This window comes from Mycteria americana, chromosome 2, assembly GCF_035582795.1.
Source record: "Mycteria americana isolate JAX WOST 10 ecotype Jacksonville Zoo and Gardens chromosome 2, USCA_MyAme_1.0, whole genome shotgun sequence".
Classification (NCBI taxonomy): domain Eukaryota; kingdom Metazoa; phylum Chordata; class Aves; order Ciconiiformes; family Ciconiidae; genus Mycteria; species Mycteria americana.
In genome coordinates, this window is record NC_134366.1 from 35633107 (window position 1) to 35652093 (window position 18987).

General features: G+C 36.4%; 1 protein-coding gene across 4 annotated transcripts in view; it reads left to right on the forward strand.

Annotated features, from left to right (window-relative positions):
- Positions 1 to 18654, forward strand: part of SP4 (Sp4 transcription factor) — a 52682-nt gene extending 34028 nt beyond the window's left edge. For all 4 annotated transcript variants that reach the window (XM_075492968.1, XM_075492969.1, XM_075492967.1 and 1 more), the window contains 3 exons: positions 13593 to 13821; positions 14056 to 14255; positions 15333 to 18654. In XM_075492968.1, coding sequence (XP_075349083.1) covers positions 13593 to 13821; positions 14056 to 14255; positions 15333 to 15580 — 677 coding nt within the window. In that variant the 3' untranslated portion in view covers positions 15581 to 18654. The remainder of the gene's footprint in view (positions 1 to 13592; positions 13822 to 14055; positions 14256 to 15332) is intronic.
- Positions 18655 to 18987: the final 333 nt, after the last annotated feature.

The following is an 18987-nucleotide window of genomic DNA, read 5'->3' on the forward strand; positions in this document are numbered from 1 at the left end:
TGGAGAGTTTTTAAGTCTTTTGCAGGGATGTGCTGTGGACTCTAAAACAGTTATTAATGACAGTGAAGTCCAATACCAAGTGTTCTTATTGGGGCACTTTAAAAACGTAACGAACCTTGCCCTTCTGTTTCATACTCTGTAGTAATGTGAGTTACTAAGGCATTTTTCTCTTTGATCAGCTGCTTTCATTGCACTACTATTAGTAGTTATGCAATTTGTCAGTACCTCCAGGTCTCCTTCTGCTTTCTTGTGCCTTTTCTCATTTGTCTGGATCCAACTTCATCCTATCTTCAAGGCTTTCTCTTCCCTTTCTTTCTTTAGTAACTCTTCTGTGACAGTCACTAGTTTTATGACTTGCCGTTCAAAGACGGAAGACGTTGTGTAGATATTACCGTTATTCTGGTTCAAACTTTGCAGAGGAGTTTGAAACATTCTACCAAATTCTTTAAGCAGGAATAAAGTGATACATAAGATTAAATGCATGTAACTCGGGAATAGTGACTGGAAAAAGGGAAACATCACACCCATTTTTAAAAAGGGTAAAAAGGAGGACCCTGGGAACTACCAACCAGTCAGCCTCACCTCTGTGCCTGGTAAGGTCGTGGAACAAATCCTCCTAGAAGCTATGTCAAGGCATATGGGTGACAAGAGGTGATTAGAGGCAGCCAGCATGGCTTCACAAAGGGCAAATTGTGCCTGACTAATGTGGCAGCCTTCAACGACAGAGTGACTGTGTTGGTAGGTAAGGGAACAGCAGCTGATATAATCTACCATGACTCATGTAAGGCCTTTGACACGGTCCCATACAATAACTTTGGAGAGAGATGGGTTTTATGAATGGACTTATTAGATGGATAAGGAATTGACTGGATGGCCACATTCAAAGAGTTGCCATCAATGGCTCTATCTCCAAATAGAGGTCAGTAATCAGTGGTGTCCCTCAGGGGTCTGTATTGGGACCAGTACTGTTCAGTATCTTTATTAATGCCATAGTGGGATTGAGTGCACCCTCAGCAAGTTTGCAGATGACACCAAGCTGAGTGATGTGGTGGACACGCCTGAGGGATGGGATGCCATTCAGAGGGACCTGGACAAGGTTGAGAACCTCATGAGGTTCAAGAAGGCCAAGTGCAAGGTCCTGCACATGTGTCAGGGCAACCTCTGGTATTAATACAGGCTGGGGGATGAAGGGAATGAGAGCAGCCCTGTGGAGAAAGACTTGGGGATATTGGTAGATGAAAAATTGAGCTGGCAATGTGCGCTTGCAGCCCAGAAAGCCAACCGTATTCTGGGCTGCATAAAAAGCCGCATAAAAAGAAGCGAGGCCAGCAGGTTGAGGGACGTGATTGTCTCCCTCTTCTCTGCTCTTGTGAGACCCCATCTCTAGTACTGTGTCCAGTTCTGGGGTCCCCAGTAAAAGACAGACATGGACCTGTTAGAGAGGGTCCAGAGGAGGGCCATGAAAATTATCAGAGGGCTGGAACATGTCTCCTATGAAGAAAGGCTGAGAGAATTGGGGTTGTTCAGACTGGTGAAGAGAAGGCTCTGGGGAGACCTTATTGCAGCCCTTCAATATACAAAAGGAGCTTAAAAGAAAGACTGAGAGATACTTTTTACCATGGCTTGTCTGTAGTCACAGGACAAGGGGCAGCAGTTTTAAACTGAAAAAGGGTAGGTTTAGATTGAACATAAGGAAGAAATTCTTCACTATGAAGGTGGCGAGGCACTGGAACAGGTTGCCCAGAGAAGCTGTGGATGCCCCATCCCTGGAAGTGTTCAAGGTTAGGTTAGATGGGGCTTTGAGCAGCCTGATCTAGTGGAAGGTGTCCCTGCCCACAGCAGGGGAGTTTGAACTAGATGATCTTTAAAGGTCCCTTCTGACCCAAACCATTCTATGATTCTATGAATATGAGTCAAAGGTGGTTCTGGCCCTGTCTAATGCTGACTGCAGGTGATGCATACAAGAATAATCTGCTTGGATACTCTTCCCACCATTCAGTGATCTGCAGCTCAGGTCTTCTTGAGCCAGAAGTGGGATTTTATATTATTTTTTTTTATATTTAATAATTCTTGGTGGATTTCTTTTCTTGTGTGAATGTCTTTTGTGAGTCTGTGTAAATTTTTTATATGTTCAATACTTGTCTGCAATAAATCGTGTCTTAATTGTTGTGTAAGACGCATTTTTATTTAATGTTCTCAAACTCCTGTATTATGAAAAATTAAATGATCTGATTCACCTTTATACCACTCACGGTCTTCTATTATCTCTATCACATATGCTAGTTATTGAGGGAGGGGAAAGTGCTTAGTCTGAAGTCCTAGAATGTTACGCTTTTGTTGTTGAACAAAAGAAAATGCATTTTCATGATAACATGTAACCTGTGGGTCTTCTTGCTCATGTTAATGTAATAGTATGTGTAGAAGCAGAACTCGGTGAGTTGTGTAGCTAAGCAAGGAGGTATGCCTGTAGGTGGTAACAAGGTGAAAAGGGTTTAAAATAGCCACAGTATATACAAGCAAATTGGCAAAAATAAATACCAAGGGTGGAAGTCAAAGGATCTGAAGGATGGTGGTTGCACGATCTTTTTTTTGAATAACATCCAGTGTTTCCCTGGATGTTAGTTGGCAAGCAAGCTGCAGCAAATACCTTGAAAGAAACAAGCTGCAAGCTATGGAATCTGCAGTAAAAAGATAAGTACAAAGAACTGAGTTATTTTGCACAAAACCAGAAAAAATGCAGGAGTTTTTCTTAGTTTTTTACTTCATAGTGTGTTACTTGGCATTCTGAGGGTGTAGTTGGGAGGAGTATAGAAATTTAGCATACTTTTTCCAAAGTCATGAAAGGTCAGTTACAACTGTTCTCAGGTGGCCTTGAGCTGAGAATTGTTGCAGAACCACAGTGTTCTAAATATTATAGCACTGGCATCCTTTTCAAATGCTTCAGAGTAATTGTAGGAGAAGCATTTAGCCTTCTAATGACAAAATTGCTTTGCTTGTGGGATTTTCTTAAACTGAAATTCAAAATAGTGGCAGGAACAGTTTAACAACAAACAATGCTGGTGAAAACAAACGTTTGCCTTAGTGATGGTAGCTTAAAAATAAAGTATCAATATACTGTTCCTGAACTTGATGCATAAGGAACGCACAGTCTACCTGTTCAGCTAAATTGCCTATGGAGAATAACCTGGTAAAAATGCCTCAGTGAAACAAGCCTTTTCTGCCTGACCTGTGAGTAGCAAGGCATGACTTCATCATTACTTCTAGAGAAAGTGGGAAGGGGAAGCATTTCAAGTACCAACTTCGTTCATAATTGTGAGGTGAAACAGGTTTCTAATGAGCCATTTCTATGCTATTAACTTCAAGAATTAAATGTAAGTTCTTAAGTCTTCCAAGAAGAATGTTAGTAAAATTGTATTTCCCTACTAGAGTATGTGAAACATTATAAAATTAATGAAACATTATAAAAATGTTTCATGAATACAGGTGCGTGCACTCTCTGAGAATATCAGGTTTTGCCATCCCCTCTCTCATTCCCTATTGTCAGAAATCAGAGCATATAAAGCAGGAAATGAATTGGCTGAACTTTCGTGTTCAGAAAATGTCAAGTAAGCAAACTGCACATCTTCATCAGCCTGTTAGTATTTTTTTTTTTTAAGGGTGCTTAGATCCACACTAAGCCAACCTTCTTGTTCTTCCATTACCACCCAGGGCGGGGGGGTGGCAAGAAGCATATTCAAAATCTGATTTCAATAGCTTCCTCTGTGTAAGTTAAATTATGGAGTACTTAGCTTCATATGATTTTGGTACTGGTAGATAAGTCAATTATTACTGTTTTAATATATTAAAAATGTTTAATGGCAATGGTGATTATTGAAAAATCTAACTATGTATGGAATGAGATGTCATGTTCTAAGGGGAATGTTAATTTCAATTATAAACAATGTTATTATTGAAAAACAACTACATTTTTCAATGGTTAGTGATTTTAATGGACAATTTAGTTAATAAAAGTTGTTTTATTCATATGCTGTAGCATAGTAGCTTTGCAAGTAGTCAGGACTGCGTAACAAAATGTAATTTTTATAATGAATATTTTGCTTTTGTCATGACACTTTCACCAGAACAATAGTTCTGGACATCTGCAGTCTCTTGAGAAATGTAGCATCTCAGCACACGCTTAGGTTAGTTTGGGCTATAGTTATATAGATTTCTATATGCATCCATTCTGAAGAATGGAGTTTCGAGTAATGTTTAATACAGTGGCTAACAGTCACATACCTTAATCAGCTGGTTATTGGTAAACCATGTTATCCCAATATGCATAATTAGTCTTAATAGATTGGCAGACTAGTATCATTTTGTTATAACGAGAAAATGATCGGTTAATATCCTTCTGCCAAAATGAACTTGGGATATATGTTAGGTACAAGTCTGAATTTCCTTAATTATGGTTTCAAGTGGTGACGTGACCACTTTTCCCTTGAGCAAAATACTGAAGTCTTAAGAAATATGGGCCTTGGTTGTCTTGTTTCTTTGGTCATGAGGAAGTAACTCTGACTAAAACATCAAGCTCTGAAGTTTGTTCTGAACCAAAAAGGAAGACCAGGTAAGATTAAGCGTACCGTTTTATAGGGATAACAGCATTACAGAAGAAGATTGCAGAACTTCTAAGGATTTGGATCTTGGAGATTTACATGGCCCTTCTTTTGTGATTCTATAATATGTAGCTTTATTGGTCCTTGCCTGATGAAGGCTGTAACAAAGTTATAGTTTTTACATCTTTAATAAACAAATAAGTCTTTGTATTGGTGAGCCTATCTGCCCATAGGCTGTTACAAAACCAAGGCTTGTGTCTCATGTTTAGTCTTACCGTAAAAGGTCTTTAAACATGTTTTATGAACTTTTAATCATCTTGCCAGTGGTTTTTTTTTAATTCTGAATAAATTTATCAACTGCTGTGCAACTTAACCTAGTTTTAAAGTCAGCTATCTTCCTTTCTGTTGAAAGGATTTTCCATTTTCCATGTATGTACCTGTTAACTAACCCCTCCTGTGCATAGAGGTGTATTTATTTTTATCTTGATCAATATGAAGATAACATTTCATATAGCCAAACTGTTTACTTCAAGGACATTCATGAACCTTCTTGTCAAGCATAAAATATGTAAGCTAGCTAAACTGTAGTCACCCCCCCCCCCCCCCCCCCCAACAGAGTACTGGAAACTTAGCTTGCATTTTTTCATGTCAGCCTCCTTCTGTCCTTTCAAGATTAGGCTATTACTATTTCCATGGCAATATACAGAAATTGAACCGAGATGTTGAAAAACACACTTCCTGAGACCAGTATTTTAGTTTCCATATGGCAGAAGTGTGTAAGAGAGGCATTTGAATTATTTTTTGGTTACAGTTTTTCATGTATTGATGAGCTCCTCTAGTCAGACTGTAGAGACTAACAGTCAAAAAGTTTCTTTCTAGTCCTATCCCTATTTCAGAGTTAAAGGAAGAAAGAATGGGGCCGTGTTCTGTTGTGGCTATAAGCTGTAAAATAACCTGAGAGTTGAGTCAGGGTGATGGGGTAGAGGGAGATGTTCCATAAAAGTAAACTTAAAAATCTCAGTTTCTTAGATCTTCTACTAGTTTCTATGCAGTGCATCTGACATTCTGCAGCACAGTTGGTACTTGAATTTTCAGTTATCAATTTGCTCTAAGGTTCAGTATGCAGGGAACTACTTGTGTCATCTGCAGAGAAGTATTCTTGAACACTCATCCTAAATATACTTTTCTTTTTCACTGTTTTTTCAATGATGATGAAAATCAGGGTTTTTTTGGAAGGGTCTCTTGCCTTAGCAGTAGTATAACAAGTTATTTTTCTGATTCCAACTCCTTCTTTAGAATACCTAATAAATTGACCATATTTTCTTCCCATTTGAAGCCACAGCATCCAGAACAACCAGAGGCATTGCCTTGCTTTGACTGAAACCTCTACTTGGTTGCGCAAGACTGAATTTTGTGAAACTGTAGCTCCGTGGTTGATTTTTTATGTTGTTTCTGTACAGGTCTTTCTGTGTTATATTTGTGGTAGCTCTTTCCTATGTTTAATAAAGTAATAAAAAGAAAACTGGCTTTCAGTTTAATGAAAGATACTACTACCAGCTGGGAAAACTTCTTTTCTGTCTCAAAAGTACTGAAGTGACTTCAGGTTGTCCTAAAGCACTAGGGTAAAGCCTTTCATTTTTGAAAAGTTGTTAAAGTACCTTCATGAAACTTCTTGGGCATTGTTTTGTCTTTGTGTTGCCAACAAGATTCTTGCACAAAATGAAAAAGACTTCAGGTTTTTTAAGGTGTTTAAAACCCTTAAACTTACTTTTTACTGCCTTAAATCTCATGCTTTTAAGTGGTGTTTTTCACAGAAGTTAAGCATAATTATGATGCTGTTCAGTAATTTTTCAACACACTGAGCCATTTGACATAGGTCCCTTGCATCTGCCCTTGTACAGTTCCTGTTCTGGGGAATTCTTCCTCTGTCATGTATTGTTTCTTCATAAATCTTTATAAACCACTGCTTCAGGGTAGAAGAGAGGGCAAAATTGTCTGCGTACCATTTACGTAGCACTGAATCACAGTCTTCTGTGTAAATAATGAAACTCACTGTTGTCTCCACATATATTTAATTTTAAGACATGATTTGCATTTCATTCTTCAGCATGAAACCTCCTTCCTAGTGGATTTTGTTTGGAAAAACATGGTCTCTGACTATGAACTGTTGCCACAGACTTTTTTTAAATTTTAAAATCTTGGCTATATCTTAATCAAAGTATTATCTTTTATTATACATACATATAAATAGATATTTTTTATTTATAATACATTTATTTATGATATATGTAAATATATATATTATTATCAATTATCTGTATGTCATTGTGGAACAAGAATTTAGAGTAAAGGATGTTTGCAAGCTGACTATAGTTGGTGTATGCAGGGGAAGGGGAGATGAGAAACCTCTTTTTCCCCATTGCTTTGCATCAGTAAGATGTTGAATGAGTGAGTTGCTGCATCAGATCTGATGCTTGTAGAGCTTTGGAACTCTGCAGGCTGTCATTAACTTCACTTAGCTGTCCTTTAGTAATGTACATTGAATTATGGATGTCAGTTGCAACCTTCTCTTTCATTTTTAGAATATGTAGTTGAACAAATTTTCTTTTTTGCAACGTTAGTCAGTCTGGTTCTAGGTACATTTTGCAAAGTGTTCCTCAGATTTTGCAGTAAGGTGCATGCTACTGAGCTAACCCTCTACTGAGATAACTCTCTGTCATTAATGCTGTCATCTTTTTGACTGCTGAATGCTGGTTGCACAACAGCAATAGGAAATCTATACAAATTGTTCTGGGGAACTAAGTACCAGAAACTAGAAGTGTCCTTTTCTTAGTCTTAAATTTCTCTTCCTTCCAAGATCCATTTTCCTAAACCTTGGCTCCCATGATTTCTCCCATGTGGATCATTAAAGTTAAGTCCTTTTCTTCCCCTTCTGCCCTATTCAAAGAGTAGTTTTTCATGCTTGCTACTTCAGGTGAACAAGAATAGGAATGCAGGTGCAATATGTAGTAAAAGGAAACTTGTTTTGACTTATGATGGATGGCCAAGCCTAATAACCATGATCTTCAGTGGTCAATCACTCTATAGGAAAGTACTTCCTAGGTACCATGCATTAGCGTTCTTTAATCATCCTGGTGGTGTTATGGGAGTTACTGTTTTGCAGATTAGCTTTGAAGCCTAAAATTGATTGAGAGACATATATATTATTTGACTTCATAGTAATTACTTAAATTTGTTGAGGTTTTTTTGCATGAATGTGTTACAGACTCAGGTATATGGGGAAGCATGTATGAGTTATAACTGTTAAGATGCAGTTTTACTGTAAAATTGGAAAGCTGAGTAAGTGGTGCTGAAGAACAAAAGATGTGCAATCCTTTATCTTGGCAATCCTATATCTTGTGATAATAAGTAATGCATTTACTTAACTGCTTAAATGGGAAAGATTAGGGACTAAAATCCTGCAGGTTCTATTTGAGAAGCTTTAAAAATTTCTATAATGTTATTCTTAATTGCATTCAGTTATAGTCATATGTGCAATATTGCAATGAGAGTCTTACTGCTCTTGATTTGCAAAATAAATACTGTATCAGGTTGCCTTGTTGTTTGCGTGTTGTCCTGTGGTCAAATAAATGGTTACTATCCAAAAGAAAGAGAGATCTTAGACCTGAGAGAAAATGAAATGCACTGGAGTAGTTGGTATCAGTGTTATTTTGCACACTAACATTTTGTTGTAACTTGACGTTGTAACTTGACAGCATGTACAATAAAATTCAGTCATACACAAGTTCAGTGATGATTTTGTTAATCAAGAATGTTTCACAATTTCAGGAAATCACTATTAAAGAAATCATGGGAACTTGAGAAAAACTTATCTTCTAAAAGCAGGTGTAAATATGCAGTGACTGCTTTGACAACTTATATAGAATAACATGGATGAACTGACATGTGACTTTGTTCCCTCATACAATGATTTCTTTAGACCTCTTTCTGAAATCTGTTTTCAAACATGAGAGTTCTTGTTACTGAAAGGTTTGATTATGAATGGTGAAGTATAGTGATATCAGGTCTTGTGGTTTGGAGTATGTCAGGAAGAAGTAACGTCAAGTGATCTCATGATTATAGCAGAATTTCTGGGAGGCTTTAAATGGTATTTTAATGCCACTAGTAAGAAGTCATATGGATTATTTTTAATAGGTCTTTTTTCTCCATCTAGAAAGTGTCAGGAGATCATTCTGTTCCTGTATGGATAACAATATGTCAGCCACCTGTTTTCAGAATAAGCAGGGTTTGTTTGAATCAAAAAGCTAATTTGTATCTAGATGCTCTCTATTGAAAAATCCTCATTTTTACAAACTTTTAGAAGTTGCCCCAATTTAATTTTGAGGGTTGCTGACAAGCTCATATCAACAGTTAATTTTCCTCAGTATCTTTTCTTCAATAAACTTGATTTAAGAAATAATGAAATTCCTTTATCTTCCCTTAATAAGTATAAATGATGTAAAAGGTAAAGCCCTTAGTGATGCATAGTGAATTCTAGTATGTAGTTTATAAAAAATCAAAATCCCATACAACTCAAGACTACAGCAGGCGCACTTTGAGGTTTAGACCAGGGCATGTTCTGTCAGTTGTTTTGTGAAAATTTTCTGATTTTTCTTCAAGAGAAAAGATTTTTCAACTGGTCTAAAATACATTCATTTTACTCTCAAAGAACAAGAATGAAGAATTTTATGTTTAACAACTTTAAAATGAGAACAGATGCATTTCTTTCTATCCTGTATGCTACTAGTGTACTAGCTTGTTGGAATGCTCTTTCAGGAGTTCAAAACAAAAATTAAGTCCAGGAGTTACATTATTGAACTTTCCAGTGTTTTCTGATGACTATGTAAATCTCTGGCAAAGAATATTTATCAGATATGTGTGCTTCCTTCAGTTACTCTCTTACCTCAAAAAGTAGAGATTTGCTTATTGAATATTGTGGCCTGGATCTTTAAATAAGGATATTTTTGTGATATTTTGAGAGTTTCAGAACCTTCTGTTCTGAATTTAGTAAGTGGAATACAAGGGAACGGAGTTTAAAATAACAACTCCATGAGATTAATTTAAAGAAGAAAATCAACATTCACATTAGAAAATGTAATAACTTTGTTAATGCCGTCTAAAGAGCAGTCATTTAATTACTGTTTAACTGAAACCATATGGATAATGTAATTGTCTGCCTGAGCAACCTTACTTTTGGCATTTTCTCTTTTGTATTTTTATTATCACCTTTACAGTTATTGTGAAGAATTTCTACTCACATGTATCACTATATTATGTTTAATAAATAGATTAAAGTTGCAGCTCAGTAGTGTGTATCCTATACTCCAAGATACGCATGGTCCTCACATCGGGGAGTGAAAGTTCGGAGCCGATAAAGTATGTGTCAGCAGTGGTACTTGATATTCCGAAGAAGTATTAGAAGACCCTTGTGTGGTTGGTCGTCTCATGACTTAGAGACTGAAAGTTGGTTCATATTGAAACAGCACAATATATTGGATTTTTAGAAATGCTGAACAGGCTTCCCCATAAATGTGGATTGGTCAGATCAGAGAGAAAGGGAAAATTGAGAGAAAATTATGCTCTTCATCTGTGTTCTGACCACAGACTGGTTAGGTCCCAGGACTTTTTTGCTCAAATAGGACTTTGTGACATGGATGGAGTCATCCCTCTAGCAGGCTGTAGTGACAAAGGATAATTCTTATTAATGTACTTGAATACATGACTGACGGTGAAAATAGCATGAGAGGCTGCAGTAGGCGTGGCCCTAATATCTGTTACATCTTTAACTTTTGCAGTAACCATTTGTAGAGTCATCATTATAGTGCTGCTCTGTGAATTAAAGGAGTTTGCATCTTGGGTTTGTTTAACAGACAGGAGAGTGGTTTGTGCTCTGTGAAAGACTACAAGCTGAGCAAGTTCTTCCTGTTAATTTATTTACCTTTGGCTAACCAAAAACTGCAGCTGGTTTTCAACACAAGCAATCACATTATCATGTTAAGATGAGCATTAGATATAACAAAAATGATCAGCCGCCTTTGACTCTGGCTATTCATAGCATTCAGTCAGCACTTCAGCAGCTTAACAGCCTGACAAGGAATTGTCCCTGGACTGGCACTGTCTTTGGAAGCTCTTCTGTCCTCTTCTGCCACTGTTAGACCCAAGTAGATATTACTATTTGCATTTATACCACAGTGTTCTCCTTACCCTATCACATTCTCCCTCAAGGATTTTTATGACTGCTTTTCTTTCCCATTAGAATATGGGAAATAAATTTATTTCCACTACATAGCTATTCTGAAAAGAAAGCCTTTGTTCCATCCTAGACATATAGAGGCTCTGTATTCAAGATTAAGCCTTTAATTCTTTTTCTAAGGTTCCTCTGCTGCAAATACCAGACTTTTTTTAGATTTTTTTTTTTTGTTTTAATAGCTATCTGTCCAACAGGAAGTGGGATTCAAATGTTATCTCTTCTGGGTTTGTCCTTGTTCTTTTCAGAGAACTGAAAGTACTCAGCATCTGTCAATATTTGTGGCCTGCTTAAGAAAACAAGGAAATCATGTTTATTCATATCTAGGCAGATCAGGTGCAAGTTCCAGATGGAAACCAAGAGAGATAACTGGGAAAATTTGGTCAGTGATTTTGGTGAAAATAACCTGGTACTGACCTAGAAACAAGACAGATTTAATCTATTTCCTGTAGCCAACAGTGGCGTGGCCTGTTAGAGGACAGTCAAGTCACTTTGGGAGGTTCTCTGTATATCATGTTCTTTAGTCCTAACCTATCTGCGTGTATGTGGTGGTGTTAAGTGGTGTGTGTTAGGTTTCATTTATGGCTGTTATCATGGTGTTATACAAGATAGCATATATTGCTCCTCAGCAATCAAGCGAATGAAGTAGTCATTATCCCATGCTGTGTTGTATATGAATCACTTGGTAGCTAGGCAGTTTAGACTTAAGAGAGAGTGTTCTTCTCAGTCTTATCTCCATTGATGGTGTCTGTTACAGATGCTTGAGAAGTAAGTTGGAGTATCCATTTGAATCTCTCTGAATCATGCTACTTCCAAGGGATTTCTAAGTTTTAGATTAATTCTTCAATACTGAGGCCTTCCAAGTCTTAAAATATTATAGTCTATTCTAAGGAATTCTGGTTGGTCATTACACTCTCTCAATAAGTAGGTAGTATTTCCTCTTATTTGCCATATGTATGAAGGCACTGAGTTTTTGAAAATGGCAGCATCTCATGATATTTTGTCCTATTCCTTTTACTGGCAGGACTGGCATTCAGTGTTGTCAGATTGCGGCTGGAAGTCATATCTGTCAGATTTAATTTGTCACATTATTTTCTTAAACTGTATAGTACTAACTTTATAAGCAAACATAATATTACCCTGCTGCTCAAGAAACTACACTTTTTACCTATATTGGAATAGTCTTTATTTTGCTTTAATATCAAGACAGTAATCCTGATTTCCTTGGATTAAGAAAGCCAATGAGATCAATGAATTTATGCAATGAAACTGAATTCTTAATTCATCAAGTCAATCTTAGAATTCCATTTGATTCAGTCAGGCTGCTTTTCCAGTCTCCTTGAAAACATACTCCCTTCTGCAAAATAGAATCATAGAATATCTCGAGTTGGAAGGGACCCATAAGGATCATCGAGTCCAACTCCCTGCTCCTCGCAGGACTACCTAACACTAAACCACATGACTAAGAGCATCACCCAGATGCTTCTTGAACTCTGACAGGCTTGGTGCCATGACCACTTCCCTGGGGAGCCTGTTCCAGTGACCGACCACCCTCTCAGTGAAAAACCTTTTCCTAATGTCCAACCTGAACTTCCCCAGATGCAGCTTCATACCATTTCCATGTGTCCTATTGCTGGTCACCAGAGAGAGGAGATCAGCACCTCCCCCTCTGCTGCCCCTCTTGAGGAAGTTGTAGACTGTGATGAGGTCACCCCTCAGCCTTCTCTTCTCCAAGCTGAACAAGCCAAGTGACTTCAGATACTCCTTGTAACTCTTGCCCTCAAGACCTTTAACCACCTTGGTCGCCCTCCTCTGGACACACTCTGATAGTTTGATGTCTTTCTTATATTGATATGCCCAAAACTGCACACAGTGCTCGAGGTGGGGCCGCACCAGTGCATTGCAGAGTGGGACAACCACCTGCCTCGACCAGCTAGCTATGCTGTGCTTGAGGCACCCCAGGACACGGTTGGCCTTTTTGGCTGCCAGGGCACACTGTTGACTCATATTCAACTTGCCATCAACCCAGACCCCCAGATCTCTTTCCACAGGCCTGCTCTCCAGCCTCTCGTCCCCCAATTTGTACGTATAACCAGGATTACCCTGTCCCAGGTGGAGAATCCTGGGGGGAAAAAAAAAATCAACAAAGCTCTGGTATGCTAGCTTGTTCAAGTCTAGTCCTACAACATTTATTTTTCTTTGTGAAAGTTCCTTTGTGGCTCAATGTTGATTCAGGACAGATTGTAGGAGAAGTGACAATTCTGTATGTGCTATAAAGTATTCTGTAGGTGCTTTTAAAATTAGCTAATTGTAGTTTTCTGAATGTAGATATGTTTTCAAAGGTTATTAGAGAGACATTAATTGGCAATAGAATTAACAATCTTTCTGTGTAAGATTTTGTTTAATGTTTTCTCATTTATCTCAGCTTTTGAGAAAAAGAAAACACTTGTTAAACTAGTTCACATTTCTTAGTATCAGTCAGTAATTTGCAGTCTTGTACTGCTCTAATAACAGATTACATTAAATAGGGCTATCTAAGCTAGCAGGTAAGTCCTCTGGTAGTGCTTCAGGAAAATGACTGGATGTAATATTTGTTTTGTGGCTTCCCTTAACTTTAGGTGGATTTGTTCTATAAAACATATAAAGTTTATTTGTGCATTTTACTTGTTGAAATGACTAATAAAAGGTACAATAACTTTCTTATTTTACAGGTCAACAGCAAGGACAGGATGGAGTAAAAGTACAGCAAGCCACAATAGCTCCTGTTACTGTAGCAGTAGGTGGCATTGCTAATGCAGCAATTGGTGCTGTTAGTCCTGATCAGATAACACAAGTGCAGCTGCAACAAGCTCAACAAGCTTCTGACCAGGAAGTGCAACCTGGCAAGAGACTGAGAAGAGTTGCCTGCTCATGTCCTAATTGCAGAGAGGGAGAAGGAAGGTAAATGTAAATTTCATCAGTACGTATTTAGGCTTCTTATCAGTTTGCCTCATTTGGGGATGAGATTTTCTTTTCTTGCCTACATTTTTTAATGCTTTCTGTTAGAAAGTATGTTTATATATTTCTTTTTAGACAGGGGATTATAATTGTCTCTATTAGCATGAAATATTTTTCCTAATAGTTAATAATATTTTAGAATATAATTACTTACCTGTTTAAATTTGATGTTTTTAGAGGTAGCAATGAGCCAGGAAAAAAGAAACAACATATCTGCCATATTGAAGGATGTGGAAAAGTTTATGGCAAGACATCTCATCTTCGAGCACATCTGCGCTGGCATACTGGTGAAAGACCATTTGTATGCAACTGGATTTTTTGTGGCAAGCGATTTACAAGGAGCGATGAGTTACAAAGACACAGAAGAACCCACACAGGTTGGTCAGCCCTTTCTGTATGCATAGTACAGCAAGTCTGAATCATAATGGCCATGGTTAAACAGTGATATCAAAGATCCCACTTATTAGGATCTCTGAAAACTACTTTTAAATGTAAATAAAGTAACTTTAAAACAGAGGAAGTGGTAGATTTCAGTATTCATCAATGCAAGCTGAGTGTGAAATCAAATAAATAAATAGAGATCTGTTCAAACTGTTCTTCTGTACTTATGCTAGAAAAAGATGACTGTTTCATCACAGATGGCTGATGTACATTCGCTAATGCCTGATCTAAATTTGGCAAATTTTCTTGAGCATATAGGATTCGCCATGGAACTGGGATTGTCATTTCCTCACTTGGACTAGCTCAATTCGTAAGAAATTTATTAACCTAGTCCATACATCAGATTTGATCTTCTTGGGAAGTTTCTTGAAGTTTCGAGTGAGAACTGATAAAGCAAGTTCTCTTTACAGTTCAGATTGGAAAGGTGGACCTTTTAGAAACTGAAAATTTTATCAGCCTCTGTATTTCTAGCCCCAAGAAGGTTCTTTTCCCCCCCAACTTATAGCATCAGAAGATGGCACTCGAAGTCTAAGTGCTAATTACATTTGAACAGTGACAGGACTTTAGTATGGTGAATTTATCTCTCTTGATACAGATTTCATACATTCTCATGGAGCTTTGGGATTCATGTTTCCAAATTCCCTTCTCATGACTGTAATCTAAATAACAAAAGTATTCTTTAAAAATGCTATCAATAGTTTTTTCAGGCCTTTTACCTCTCCTACTCTGTCAGGTTTATAGAAGTTTATGAAAATTCTCTGGTGACCTGAAATTCAAACTTCTCACCAGATAATCACAGCATAGCAAATATTTGTTGAGAACATTTTAGAAGTGAAGAGTGGATTGCCAAAAGCCTGTCACCTGGAAATCAGACAGGTAGAGAAGAAAACATTGTATCCTTTTAAAGACACTTCAAATGTTGAATAGAAAAGGGTCAGATTCAAATGATCAAGCAAAAAGTGTTCAGTGTTCTCTTTCAGTAACATTTTGGTTTTGTTCTTCTTTTAAAAAAGGTGAAAAGAGATTTGAGTGCCCAGAATGTTCGAAAAGGTTTATGCGAAGTGACCATCTCTCAAAACATGTCAAAACTCATCAGAACAAGAAGGGTGGTGGAACGGCCCTTGCTATTGTTACCTCAGGAGAACTGGACTCTTCAGTTACTGAGGTTCTTGGTTCTCCAAGAATTGTCACTGTTGCTGCCATTTCTCAAGATTCAAACCCAGCAACCCCTAACGTTTCAACAAACATGGAAGAATTCTGAAAGGATCATTTATATGGACGCCTAGTGCTGCACTTACGTTTACATACCTTTCAGGATATGGAAGTGGGCTGGTAAAGTGGATTACAGAGCAGGAAATCATGTTTTCAGTCATGACTTCTGTAAGTGTTCCAGGTTGGAGGGTCAGCATGGGAAGTGTACACCGGTGCAACAAGACAAAAATTTCAAAAATACAAACAGCGCAAATTGATGTACTGGATAAACAGATGGGGGAATATTATTTCCATACTGTACTTTTTTAGTTATATGTCTGTATATCATGTAATGATTTTAAATGAACTTTCCCCCCCCTATTTTAGCATTGTATGTTAATGTGTTTATAAAATCAGATAATATCAATGTAAAACAGGGTGGACCTTGACTAGGATTAATATCATTTGATGAAGGTACTTTGTTTTTAAAATGAATTTGTAATATTTTCACGAGAACATCATTTTCCCAAGGCACAGCAAAACCGAATGCAGATTGAACGATAGTGGAAATATTTTAGGTTTTTGTTCAGTCCATAGAACACGTCAGTTGATTTTGGCTGTCTTTTCTCAAGTTTTGGAATTACTCAAATAGCAGCTGGATGATGCATGCTGCGAAGTGGTTCTGAGGTGGACCTCAGATTAATTTTGACCACTACATTATAGTAGTGTGTATAAATGACAATCAGTGAATTCTAATTTCTCTCTTTGTTTGGAGAGCTAAGGTTATGTAGAATTAGTGTATACAGTAGGAAAGATAAAACCATAGAAAGATATTAACGTAAGATTTTACAAAAGTAATGGTATCTTTATGTAGGATGAAAAATGAATATGGCAACTTTTGTGTCAATTTTTGGTATTTCATTTCATTATATTTTAAAACATCCGAGGTCCATTTCTAACTCATAGGTAACATGAATCACAAAAACTCAATCTTAAGTATTTAAATGTTTTAATTTTGTTAGAATTCATGGAAATTAATCAGACAATTGAGTGTTGTAGCTCATTCTCCAGTATCTTCTCTCTGTAAATACTAGTTATTATATTGTGGTTAATGTGCCGAGTTCTTTATGCTTTGACTTAATAGCCAAAGAAAAGAATTAATTATCACATTTTAACCAAAAAAAGGTATTGAAAGTAAACATTTTCTCTCTTTTCCCCTAAATATTACTGTCTTTATTTTCTCTTCAAGGATATGTGGGCTGGTAATAAATATCTGTTACCTATCAAGTCTTACATTGAGCCTCCAACCGCAAAACAAACTGGGGAAAGAGGAATATAGTTATCTTTTTACTACACAACTTCTGATTTCAAAGGTTTGGTTACATTTTCAGATGTGCCAGTTTAATAGGAATATAGATGAAATGAAAAATAACAATAACAAAAACAAACTGCATTTTGTATGTGAAAACTGCAGTATGTACAAGGAGGAAAGATGGCCAAATATTTCATACTCAGGATTTTTAATTACTTCCCATAGGCATAATTGTAACCTTTTACACATACAGTCATTTGGTAATAATTCTCATGACCAGTTTTTTAAAAAATGTATACACCAAAATATTTTTGATGTAACTAAAGGAAGTACAGTGCAAGAAGGATAAGGGTTTTTTCCCCTGCAAATTACAGAAGGAAGAATGTGTTTGGTAGCTGTTGGTTTGAGAGACATAACAGATACCTTGTGCATTCCCTCACAAAGCATATACTTCTCATCTGAATACTTTATCAATCTTGTGGTGTTTTCTGTATTTTTGAAGCAAGAGAAATACCAATCATTGTTTACACTGTGTACACTTTAGGCCAGCCCTTTGTAGCAAAATACTAAGCTGAAGGTATTTTATACTTTCAGTTTACATAAAAAGCTTTGAGATTAATGAAAAACAATTTTACACTGTGGTTATAAATTTCAAGTTTCTTAAAGCTTTTGTAGACTTGTAACAGAGTCTTTAAATTTTAGTTGGGTTTTGTACATTATTTTGTATATTTTATTTAAAGTACTCTTAACTGATGTGTCTGGATTTAAAACATCAGAATCAATTAGATGTTACATTTAATACAGATGAACATTAGGTAGTATTAACTGTTAATTTTATTATATAGGAAATGAAACGTCAAATATATATTTTATCATTATGCTTCACAATCAGTGCTATAAATTTCTTTATGCAAAGAAAAAACTTTCCTAATGTTAATACCATGTTTCCTAGAAGTTAACAATTTTTGTAAACTGAAGTTATGAGCATTCTGCACAACCATTTCATATATAATTTTTTCATGCATACTTATGTATGCAGATAGGAAACTGAAGTAATTTTTAATCTGCAATGAATCCCTATTATAGATGTATCAAAATCTAAATGTGGTTGGCTTCATAGCATCTCAAGTACATTAACTTGTGTTAGCAGGTGCATATTGTACCGCTGGAATTAGAAACATTTTGACAGTCTGTTCTGCATACCATTCTGAATCCACTTTTCTGTCTTAAAAGGATCGTAAATTTCAATGTCCTTTATTTGACTCAGTGGGATATAGCTGTTGTAAGTAATAGGGCACAGATGTGCAGTAGTATCTTGTTTAATGGCATTTCACTGTTCATTCCCTTTGCCACCGTTAAAAATTTTGCTTTATTGTAATTATCAGTGCAAAGTGTATTTACCATGGTAGAACTCCAGTGTTAGAATAGTTTTTTTCTTACAATATACTTTCTTTGGTTAGGTTTGTGTATGTGTTGCCGATTACATTAGGAATTGGTGTTAAGTCATTATTTATCACATTCTTTCACGAGAGCAGTAATAAAAGTGTGTAATCTAGGAGAAAAAGTTAATTTGTCAAAGTTAGGTAAGCATGATGTTTAGGTCCTATTTTTCAATTTTATAACTGTTTTATTGCAACAATATTTGTATTTAAGTCTTCATTTTAATGCCTTGTGGTGTTTTTTTATGCATGTCACTGAATTGTCATCCCGCAAGAATTGATGTGCAGCCTAGGGTATTAAATCTACATAATGATTTTGAAACAGAAAAATAGTTGATGGTAAAAATGTAAATGTTTTGCAAAAATTCCTTATAAAAAAGTTTTGTAGTAATATTTCACTTGTAAATTTTTCTAAAAAAAATGGAAAAGGAAAAAAATGAGAGTAACGTTTCCCCACATCTAGAATTTAGAAATTAATTCTGCCAGCAAAGCCTGTAAGGCATTAATTTGACACTTTTACAATGCTGATTTGTATAATTTTTTGGTGGGTTTGGAACTAAAATCATGTACAAGTTGTTGCCTGCAATAACATTTTGCAAGTAACCTATTAAAATTCCCTTGAGTTTAAAAGGTTTCTTCATTTAATTACTTACAATATAAAGCAGCAATAAATTATGTTTGAGTGATAATCTGTTCATCAAGAAGAACACTAGAAAGCAAATGCTT